The sequence below is a fragment of the Cervus canadensis genome, chromosome 5, assembly GCF_019320065.1.
Source record: "Cervus canadensis isolate Bull #8, Minnesota chromosome 5, ASM1932006v1, whole genome shotgun sequence".
NCBI classification, from domain to species: domain Eukaryota; kingdom Metazoa; phylum Chordata; class Mammalia; order Artiodactyla; family Cervidae; genus Cervus; species Cervus canadensis.
Genome location: NC_057390.1, coordinates 10,495,433 through 10,507,603, shown reverse-complemented (window position 1 = coordinate 10,507,603; position 12,171 = coordinate 10,495,433). Strand labels below are relative to the sequence as shown.

Here is a 12,171-nt window from a genome sequence, read left to right as displayed (position 1 = left end):
CTAGTCTGAATTCAGAAAGGGTGATTCCTCCAGCTCCATTCTGCTTAAGATTTCTTTGATTATTCAGGGTCTTTTGTGTTGCCATACAAATTGTGAAATTTTTTGTTCTAGTTTTGTGAAAAATGCCATTGGTAATTTGATAGGGATTGCATTCAATCTGTAGATTACTTTGGGTAGTATAGTTATTTTCACAATATTGATTCTTCCAGTTCAGGAACATAATAGATCTCTCCATCTGTTTATGTCATATTTAATTTCTTTCATCAGTGTCTTATAGTTATTTGTATGTAACACTTTTGTCTCCTTATATATGTTTATTACTAAATATTTTATTATTTTTGTTGTAATGGTGAATGAGATTGACATCTTAATTTCTCTTTCTGATTTTTCATTGTTAGTGTATAGGAATGGAAGTAATATCTGTGTATTGATTTGTGTCCTGCAACTTTACAAAATTCACTGACTAGCTCTAGTGATTTTCTGATATCTTTAGGACTCTCTATGTATAGTGTCATGTCATCTGCAAACAGTAAAGAGTTTTAATTCTTTCCAATATGGATTCCTTTTATTTCTTTATCTTCTCAGATGCCATGGCTAGGACTTCCAAAAGTATGCTGAATAATGGTAAAAGCTACAGTCTTCAAGACAGTATGGTAAAAGTGAAAGTGGAGTCACTCAGTCATGTCCGATTCTTTGCGACCCCATGGACTGTAGCCTACCAGACTCCTCCATCCATGCGATTTTCCAGGCAAGAATACTGGAGTGGGTTGCCATTTCCTTCTCCAAGACAGTATGGTACTGGCACAAAAACGGAAATATAGACCAATGGAAAAAGATAGAAAGCCCAGAGGTAAACCCACACACCTATGGGCACCTTATCTTTGACCAAAGAGGCACGAATATACAATGGAAAATAAGATAGTCTCTTCAATAAGTGCTGCTGGGAAAACTGGGCAGCTACATGCAGAAGAGTGAAATTAGAACACTTTCTAACACCATACACAAAGATAAGCTCAAAATGGATTATACACCTACATGTAAGACTAGAAACTATAAAACCTTTAGAGGAAAACATAAGTAGAATACTCTTTGACATAAATCACAGCAAGATACTCTATGACACACCTCCAAGAGTAATGGAAATAAAAACAAAAATAAACAAATGGGACCTAATTAAACTTAAAAGTTTTTGCATAGCAAAGGAAACCATAAGCAAGATTAAAAAACAAACCTCAGAATGGGAGAAAATAATTGCAAATGAAACAGCTGACAAAGGATTAATCTCAAAAATATACAAGCAGTTCAGGCAGCTCAATATCAGGAAAACAAACAGCCCCCCCAAAAATGGGCAGAAGATCTAAACATGCATGTCTCTAAACAGGACATACATATCGCTAATAAACACATGAAAAATGCTCATCATTGCTCATTACTAGATAAGTGCAAATCAAAACTAAAATTAAGTATCACCTTATTACTGTCAGAATTGACATCACCAAAAAATGTACAAACAATAAATGCTGGAGAGGATGTTGAGAAAAAGGAATGCTCTTGCAACCTTGGTGGGAATGTAAGTTTATACAGCCACTGTGGAGAACAGTAAGGAGATTTCTTTAAAAAAACAGAAATAAAACCATCATATGACCCAGAAATCCCACTACTTGAGCAAACCACAATTCTAAAAGACACATGTACCCCAGCGTTCTTAGCAGTACTATTTACAATAGCCAGGACATGGACGCAACCTAGATGTTCATCAACAGATGAATGGATAAAGAAGTTGAGGTACATCTATACAATGGAACATTACTCAACCATAAAAAAGAATGAATTTGTCAGTTCTCATGAGATGCACGAACCTAGTGCTTATTATACAAGTGAAGTAAGTCAGAAAGAGAAAAACAACTATCATGTATTAACATATACATATGGAATCTAGAAAAATAGTACTGATGAACATATTTGTAGGGCAGTAATACAGGCTCAGACGTAGAGAACAGACTTGTGGACACAGTGAAGGAGAGTGTGGGATGAATTAAGAGCATCGCATTGAAACATGTACATTACCAAAGGTAAAATAGATAGCCAGTGGGATTAGCTGTATGACGCAGGGAGTTTGACCCCATGCTGTGTGACAACTTAGAGGGGTGACATGGGGTGGAAGGTGGGAGGGAGGTTCAAGAGGGAGGGGACATATGTTTAGCTATGGCTGATCCATGTTGATGTATGGCAGAAACCAACACAACATTGTAAAGCAATTATATTCCAATTAAAAATAAATAAATTTAAAAAATAAAAAATAAGACCTAAGGTCAGGGAAGGGTTGATGTTCCAAAGTGTTGAACTCTTTAATTTCTTCTTCCTACATGTAAGATTCACTTAGAGGATAAGATGATGCTGAGATTGCAAGCTAAAGTTAAATGACTGGAACTAGGGAAAACAAATAAGTTACTTAGATTTGGTGGAATCAGGAAAAGCCTAACTCATAGTTTCCCTAAGTAGAATTGAATATTGGAACTGAACATTTTAGTATGTAAACATTTTATTGCTACCAAAATTAGTCTTACTGCATTTCTCTCTATCTTACACCATCCACCCAAACCTGCAGTAGTCATGAGTCCCTTGATATCCATGGGAATATAGAGAAAGAGAGACTTGTTTGGCTTGCAGGTATTTAGTATATATTGTTAGCCTCACATCACATACTAGAATCATGGAAATAGGCCATCTAAAGTATGAAACTTAGGGGAAAAAAACCATGATATACACTTAAAAGCCAAAGCCACATCTGTACACCACAACTTTCACAATTTCTTGTCAGCTAAGTATCATCCCCCATATATTTCATAATAGGGAAAACAAGCGTATAATTTTTTTTTTTTTTAGTTCTACCACTTTATTGCTACCAAGCCATTTCCCTCCACCCTGTGCACACATGCTCAGTCATGTAATCCTATGGACTTCAGCCCACCAGGCTCCTCTGTCCATGGACATTTCCAGGCAAGAATACTGGAGTGGGTTGCCATTTCCTTCTCCACGTATAAATTAAATATGTGTCTTCGGAGATCCCATCTATGAGATACCATCTTGGTATTAGCAAAGTCCCCAGATAGATTTCTCTTTGCACCCCTGAAAGCTTACTACCAAGGAAAATAAATAGAACCATAGATTTCCTCCTACAAATCAGCTTACCCCACATCTAAGTCGTTAGGAACTCAGCCATAACTCACATTATCAAAATCACAAGAGTGGTTAGTGAGAAAAGCATTAACCATGGGGGGAAAGCAGAGGCACTCCAGGCCAAGTCGGGCTGACAGCAGATAGCTGCTCCTTCCACTTGGGTGCACAGTGCAATTCAACAAAATGCCTTTTTCACAGACGCTTTTTAAAGTTTTTCCACAAAATCCATCAGGTCAAGGTAGTTCATGATGCTTCAAAGTAAATATGCAGTATGCCTTACAACATTGGATTCCTTAAAAATATGACAAAGAAAGAACCATGTAGGCAAAACCAGAGCATTTTAAAAGTCTGTATTCTATAAACACAAATTAATGATATAAATAAGGTAATATGACATAAAGTGAAAAATATATGTAAGATTATTCTTTTTAGTGTACAGAATTCATGGCAGTTGCTGCACTGTCTAGCTACATAAATATATCTATATCTAAAATTGTTGGTTCTGTTAATACAAAGTGAGGCCAAAGTGTGTCCACTAAGAAACTGAAAAATCTACATGACTCTCTTTTAACCTGTGCCCTTTCACCTTACCAGCACCCCCCCCCAGTCTATTTTCCACAATTGTCCTCTTCTATATCTAATTCTCCTGTTCATTTTGCCTGGCCTCACACCCAAGCATGCAAGAGAGAATCCCAGAGGTCCAAGATTCTAGAGTGGCTGTTTGCAAGGGGGAGGAGGCTACAGTAACTGCCACCCTGGATATACTTACGTGGGAAGGAAAAGGGACAGTATCCAGAATGCCTCTCATATATAAAAGAGCTGGATGTCAGGATGCCCGTGTGGCCCAAGGAACCAGAGGTAGCAAATTATGGTCAAAAGAATTGCAACCAAAGGCTGCAAGAGAAAAGGTCTGCAACCAGCTGTGTGTCCTAAGCTCTCTGGTATTTGCTCCCATTGGGCAGAGTCAATTTTGTGAAGCATCAAGCACTGAAAAGAAGACTCCTGATGCTGGAAGTTGACAGGAAGTAACAAGCAAGACGGTAAGAATGCAAGATCAAGAGTTGTCCCAGAAACAATGCCTAAAACAGCAACAACAAAAATGGAGGGCAGAAGAGAAATGCAAGTCCAGCCTGGCCCAGCCCAAGAAAAGGAGTCAAGGAGAAGAAACTAAAGAGAAGAAACTTGGACCACATCATTCTCCACAAGGTGCACTCAACCAACTTCGCCCCACTCTTTACCGAAGTTACAAAAAGAGCTTCTTAATCCCTTCCTTTGCTCCTTAAAAGGTACTGCAAGTTCACTAATTAAATAAACTGATAGGATTTCAGAACAATAGTTCAAACTGGATGGCTCTTTCCTTCTTCTCTAAGGTTATTAATTAACCAAGATACATGTAACTGTAAGTGTATAACATAAAGTATAATGCTATGTAGAATATAAGTAGCTATGTTAATTATATTAATAAGCATCTATAAGAAATGTTGCAATGATTTCCTTCATGGAAGAGCCTGAGGGAAGTAAATCTGTCTTGGAAGACTTCACCTCCCCAAAGCTCAAACATTTAGGTGTTTCCTACACCTTTTTTCTCCATCCAATCCTGTCTTCTTATTGGCAATCTGACTTCCCTATTGGCTGTATTGTACCTTTAAACTGCCTGCTTTGTGACATCATTCTCCCACCAAACCTACTACCACCTGGTAGAATCTTGGGGTTTCCATGGAGTTGTCTGTAAATAAATTTGGATCATCGCAAGTGACCAGTTACCAGTGACCAGTGACCTTTGTACTGGACACATGCCACTTTAGCTGCCGTCACTCAAGACATCCTCTAGCATCATCTCCTCCTCCCTTGTATCTGCAGTTAATCTTTCCTCCTCTTCTCTGACCATGTCAGGTATGGAAAGAAACTTTTTAAAGTTTTTCATTAGATTTTTTATCTGCCCATTAACTTAGTAGTAGATTCAAAATGGAATCATGAAGGAAAGTATTGAACTAGAAATCTGGAGACCTAATTTCAGTTTTGACTTGGACATTTACTATCTCTGTGACTTTGGACACTTTGGACAAGTCACTGTCTCACAAGGTCTGTTTTTTCCTCATCTAATGTTACATCCATTGTTACATTAGGATGCTACATTGGTCTGTCTCTCTGGTCCTTTTCTTTTCAATATTGAATCTCAAAAGGTACCCATGTAGAACATGAAATCAGAGACTTCTGAAGAGTGTTTCAACAGAAACAGAGAAAAGCCAGGTGGTGTAGAAAATTAGCAGTATATCCTGAGATGTTTCACCCGTAATGGTCACCCTCAGTTAATATTTCAGTTTTAGTATTTTAAATTTAGTGCTGCTCAAAAAGTAATATTCACTTATTTTTGGAGTTTCCTACCTAAATAAGTTGAAAAGAGAAAAGGAGAGAAAATGGAGAGCACTGGGCTAATGGGAGGTGTGTAGTCAAACATAAGGAAGTTTAGGACTGGCTTCATCGGCAGAGGCCAATGGGAACCAAGAGTAAGGAGAAAATATAAGAATGAGGAGGGAAAGCAAGGAGGAGTTCTCAAGAAAAAAGTAGTTTGGGATGGAATGTTGACAGGATCCAAAGATTTTAAATTAAAGCAGATAGAGCACAGACAGCAATCTGCTTAGAGCAGGGCAAAATACTGTTGATTTTCGCAAATGCTTCTAGGAAGGAAAGTAAGGCCAGAATAAGGTATCACCAGGAAAAACAGCTTATCAGAAAAGTCATACTCAGTGTTTTTCTTTTATTGCCTCTCTCAACACAGATGACACTTGATAATTTTGAATATAAATATTTTAGAAATATGTTTTAGAAATGATACTTCTTACAAACAAGAAACAAAAGTGATTATCTAGGGAGCTGATTTTCAGTGTTTCATTCATTCTGACTTTGAAACTATTAGACATTTTGCCAATTAAAAATAACATTTTAAAATGATATTTCCTAACTTAAATCAGAAGGACTAATTCTTTTGTGTGTTAGTAGGTTCTAAGTCAAGGTTGCTTTTGATCTTTACAATTATTTCCTTCCTAACACAGAGAGCACATTGACCAACAGCCATCATCCATTTTTAGAGCTTGGCTACCTAAGAAGAAAAAGAAAAAGGCAAACCCTGCATCATTAATTCCACATATAGGGAATTCCCTGATGGTCCAGTGGTTAGGACTCAGCGCTTTCACTGCCAGACTGCACAGTGCTGCTAAGGGGAAAAAATCTGCATTTATCTAAAATATTGTTGTGGAGTCCTTTGGATTTTCCCACATTTAAAAATCTTTTTTAAACTGGATTCTAGTGAAGATAGTTCTTTCAGGCTTTGGAATATCATCCTTCTGGATGTTGAAGATGATTGTAATCTAAGTTCTAGGATAAATATGAAAACCGTCTTGATACTTTTTAAGTTTTCCTTTCTGCTTGTGATATAGTTATATTCACTGAAATACATGTTTTTACCAGACTTAGTACCTGTTACTTGCTGCATAAAAACATGAATGAGCCCAATAATGAAATTCTTTTAAACATTATTTTGCTGTCTGCTTTGTACCATTTTTTTTACTGAAATAATTATCTACATATATTGGGCTACCTATACATTCACATTTATTGCATTCTCTAGCTTGCTATACATTTTTTACAGATATATCTTCTCTGTCAGTATGTATTGGCTAGGAATTCATTCAAAGTCACCTATATTCTGTCTTTTCATTAATAGTATTTACCAAGATAAAGTGAGCAATATTCACTCATAATATTGCATATTTGATACAGAACTTCATTTATCATGAAACTTACTATGCTTTAACACTTGCCACATACCGAAGTTTTCATATTTATATTATACATGTATATATACATTGACTAATACATTTTTCATGATTTTTATATGTCTTTCTAGGACTTATTAAATATTCCTCCATACAAATCATGTAATTTATTCATTTATTCATGTATTATTCTTTATTATGTATTGTATTAATTATCCATGTTTACTTATTACTGCTATTATTATTTTTGTTGTTATAACCACTCTATAGATAAGTATTCTGAAACTCAGAGAGTTAAATAACTTTTTTCATTCAAAAGGCATTTCAGAAATTCACTTTCAGATAATCATTTTGAGGTGGGATGAGAAGTCAGGCTTGAAGAGGGTAAAGATGACCCTCTAAATTTATCGCTGGACTCCAGGTAACAGTGAGGGAAATGTGTAAGCAAATTGAGACACTAAGGATTACAATAGTAATAGCTATACTGTTTTCTAATGGACAAAAAAATGCTTACATTATAAGCTGAATTTCTCCTGGTTTCTGGCCACATCATGCTCAGATCGGCATCCTGGCAAGAAAGTCAGGATACTTATGTTCTGAAACCTGGGAATGATACTAACATAGTGAGAGAACTTGAACAAGTCAATCTGAACTATTTTAGCCTCAGTTTCCTTACTCATGAAATGAAACTATGAGAAGAGAAGTTCTCTAAGGACCTCCTAGTTCGAAAATGCTTCAATTTTAGGAAACAGCATGCAAGTCAATACTAGTGCAGGCTTAAGGGAAAGATAGGGCAGGAAGAAGGATATTTCCTGCCTGGAGAACAATGTCTGAACCACACCACTTGGGTCTTCTGCACAATGTATGCCCAAGACGGGAGCACAGGCAGTTAACATAAGGAAGTGTCAAACTGCTCCAACCCTTACGGCCATCATAACTGCCTGATTTTGGGTTTCTCAGAAAGTATTGATATTAGAGGTGTCTGATAGCAAGAACCTTAAGATAATGCTGTTCCTCAAAACACAGTGAGAATTTATCAGGCTCACTCATCTTTTTCTTACCCTCTTGTTCTTACAGAAAATTTCCAAAATCCATCTGTACTTGGAACTCAGAATTCTCTGCAGCTCTCTCTTCCTGTGGTGAGCAACACAGCTTCCCTCACAGGAAGTGTCTGCAACTTCTCCAGGGTCTCTGCTCCAGCCCTCAGTTCAGCATGGCTATTGCCAGCGGGCTCCAGCACCTCTTTCCAGCCACTCATGGGGAGTGCCTACCTTTACCAACATTCCAGCACAACTATGTTATCTGGAGTCGCTGGCCAGAGCCAGCTCTCCACTTCAGCTGCTTCCTATCCAGGTATTTTTGAGTGGGACACTGAGAAGAAGTCTTCTTCACTTGGAGACTTCACTGTGACAGTCATTGACCAAGACACAGCTGTTTCCTCCATGTCTATGCCAGCCCAGTATGACAAAACGTCAGAAGTCACTAGCATGGTCCCTCTGTATCCATCTCTTTCCGCCAACCTTGTTCAGGGAACACCATCTCAGATTCCAAATCAGGGACACAGCCTGTCACTTCCCCCCCAGGAAAGAGGCCAGGTATATTACTGTCACCAAGGCACACTGGGGCCTTTACTATCTGGAGAGCTTGGCCCCTGCCTGCAGTCCTATGGCTCTGTGTCACACGCAGGAGGCAGGACCTCTGCCCAACCGGAAATGGTCATGGTACTAAAGGAGATTCAGCCCACAAATATCCTACCACCAGCTTCTACCTCTGGAATCTACTACTCTGTGTCTGCTCAGCCCATCACAGAAACAGGTTTTCAAGGTGAGTACAAACAGCAAGAAAGTAGAATGAGCTCAGCATTCAAAAAATGGGGTCAAATCTACAGCTGGGAAGTGACGTATAGACAGAATTTAGATCCCGGGACTTTAATAACCACGACCTTTGCTCAGTGCTCTGTTTTTAGACTGTATATAAGAACACCTAATGCAGGTGGAAGGTTGCACACTGTAAAGGTCATTTATGCTACATGTAAGAGAACCACAGTTCAGTTCAGTCGTTCAGTTGGGTCCGACTCTTTGCGACCCCATGGACTGCAGCATGCCAGGCCTCCCTGTCCATAACCAGCTCCTGGAATTTACTCAAACTCACGCCCATTGAGTCGGTGATACCATCCAACCATCTCATCCTCTGTCATCCCCTTCTCCTCCCACCTTCAATCTTTCCCAGCATCAGGGTCTTTTCAAATGAGTCAGCTCTTTGCATCAGGTGGCCAAAGTATTGCAGTTTCAGCTTCAGCATCAGGCCTTTCAGTGAATATTCAGGACTGATTTCCTTTAGGATGGACTGGTTAGATCTCCTTGCAGTCCAAGGGATTCTCAAGAGTCTTCTCCAGCACCACAAGCGCGTACCAATAGGTACCACGTTTTTCAGTGCTCTAGTTGATCAGCCCCCCTGTACTACCACACTGTATCACTCCCTTCCCTGATCTATTGCTATAGTCTTCTTGGGAGGTGTTTCAGAACTCTTATTATGATAGTGCCAGTTTAACTGTGCCTCACTTCCTTACTTTATACCAAGATTTAAGACCTTGTGGTCTGAGATCCTGTCCGGAGCAGGCAGGCTGAAGATTCTTTGTTGATTTATTTTACCAGGAAGAGCTCTACTCCCTCTCCATAGTTCATGGTGTGAAGTGTTTTTAGTCTCTCAGGAAAGTGGGGAGAATTGAAAGGATTCTACATGAGAATGCTAGGCTTTGTAAGACATGTTATATTTTAAAAATAGGACTCATTTTAATTTGGCTTATAGGATCCCTATGGAATACAAAGAAAGCCAAAAACCAGTGACATCAAATGATCACCAGTAAGGATTAGAACAGTCACCTCTTAGCTCCTAGCATAAGACAGTGTCCACCGTCCTTAAGACTAGGTAGTAGAAATGCCTTGCCCGTCATTGAAAGGTACATGATTACTGTGCTGGTGTCTGGGGGTGGAGGGAGCATCTCACTCACCAGGGACTGACTTCTTCCTTGATTCCTTTGTAGTGATGGAGACTTCCCTGGGGATGGAAAATTCCCTGGGATCGCAACCTCCAAGCCAGACATTTTGTCTCTCAGAAACTTCAGAATTCCCTAGGTCCTGCATTAGCAGAAATATCCAGATACTTGAGAGTAATCCACCACTTGAACTTGGGGACATTTCAATGATAACTCCAGTCCAGAGTGCCAGTAATCTCCTGGCACTGCCTCCAGTTCCAAGCCAGGAACAAACAGAGAATAAGAATTTGGATGATATTAAAACTAAGTTTTCAAAGCCTCTGGATGCTTACCAGATTCCAATAGAAAACCAAGATCCTCCGCTAGTGCCTTTAGAAATCTCTGATATTCATGAGCTCCTGGCCAGCATTGATCCCCTCAGCCAAGAGGAGCAACTTGTTTCTGAAAATGAGAATCTGGGAAAGAACAGCCTGAGTTTTGAGGACTTAGGGACACTTGAAAATGGGTTTGACTCTAGCAGTGGCTTTGCAGACATTGCTACACTGGTAGAGGATATTCACCTTCCCCAGTTCTTTCATTCTTTGAAAGACCTTGATCAATCCGAAGCTCCAAAGTTGATCAAAGCCAAAGATACCAGCGCTATTAAGGTAAATCAGGTGCAGGAAAAGCCAAATGTCATAAAGGCGCCCTCTGATCAACCCAAGAAGAACAAACATAAAGTCTCTGAGTCTGTCAGTGATGCTCCCAAGGCCAAAATCCAGCCAAAGAACCCAGAGTGCCTGTTAGGGGAAGAAGTGATTACATGCAATGCTGCAGTCGGTGACAAGGCTCCTGTGAACACAGTCAAACAGTCGAACAGCAAAGCTCAGAAAGCTGCATCCGGCAGGATCAACAAAGCTAAGAGCCATGGGCAGGAAAAGACCAAGAGAACCAGAGTAAAAAAGAAGGCTGAAGAGAATAAGCCATCAGGGAACAAAGTCAAGGCAGAGGAGAAGCCAAGCATTCCCAAGATGAAGCGGAAGAAAAACCAACCTGACTTTAGCCAAGAGAACTTTAAAAAGCCTCGAAGCTGCCTAGGCATGCACATGCTGGAGTCTGTGCAGGTTTTTCATGCACTGGGGAAGAAGAGTGATAAGAAAACTGGGCTCAATTCCTCTCGGGTCCTGGGAAATTCAAGCAACCCTAAAGACCCCCAGCCATCCCCTGCTATTAAGTCATGGCTCAATACCCCATGTGAGGGTAAAGGTCCTGACAAAACTCAAGTCAAAGCCCAGAAACCAGATGACGGTGCTGAAAAAGAGTGTCTATCTCCAGCGCGGTATGAGCTGCCTCCTCCTGGGAAGGTCAAGTTAGTACCTTTGCCTTTTCCTACCTTGGACAAGCCTCAGGCTCGACCTGTTCCTCGGAGGCCACAGCCTGTGGCCTCACATCGGCCTGCTGTGGCTTGTCCTGCCTGGCCTGGTTCTACTAACTCAGCTCAACCTGCTGCAGTCAATGCATCCCACCCAGCTCCTGCATCTTTGCCAGGTCCTGCCAAACCAGTTCAGACAACTGTGACCAATCCAACCCGACCGGGTTTGACCAAACCTACCTGGCCTAGTGTCCCTCAGTCTGTTGCTCCTCGGCCTGTACCCTACAAAACTTCATCTTGCACTTCTCTCCAGCGGGAGTCTGTTCCCCCTCCTGTGACCAAGCGCCAGTCCCCACCCAAGCCTCAAACCCAATTTCTACTCCAAGACTTCCGCTTCCAACCAATTCCTTGGAGGAAACCCAATGTGCCTGAGCCAGTAATGTCAAAGCCCATCACAAAAGAGCAGCGGCCAGAGCGGGAGGCCATGAAGAGGCAGGCTCAACTAGAGCGTGAGAATGCTGCTAAATACACCTCTTTGGGGAAAGTGCAATATTTCATTGAGAGGGAAAAAGAGATGGAAATTGCTCGGTACTATGGGTATGCCATGTAAGAGCTGCTAGGATTGTTGGTGCCACCTGGGGTACCAGTTGTTTTTCCATGTATAAATAGATATAAATTTCTCTTTATTCTGATATATTTTAAAACTTAAAACTGAACAAATATAATAGAGTTAATAGACAAATAATAAAGAAGACTTTTGAATTTGAGATGATGTCAACTGTGCCTTTTTTTTTTTTTTTGGTTGGGGCAGGAATCAAAGTCTGCCCAAGAAAGGAAGGACTGAATGTTGGATGAGAGAAGAGGGAAAA

At 40.1% G+C, this 12,171-nt stretch overlaps 1 protein-coding gene across 1 annotated transcript; it reads left to right on the top strand.

Moving 5' to 3' along the window:
• Nucleotides 1-4,011: 4,011 nt before the first annotated feature.
• Nucleotides 4,012-11,912, top strand: C5H2orf78 (chromosome 5 C2orf78 homolog). The gene is made up of 4 exons (XM_043467870.1): nucleotides 4,012-4,038; nucleotides 4,986-5,073; nucleotides 8,034-8,780; nucleotides 10,000-11,912. Exons 1-4 carry the CDS (start codon nucleotides 4,012-4,014, stop codon nucleotides 11,910-11,912), a joined length of 2,775 nt encoding a protein of 924 aa, XP_043323805.1.
• The last annotated feature ends 259 nt before the right edge of the window (nucleotides 11,913-12,171 follow it).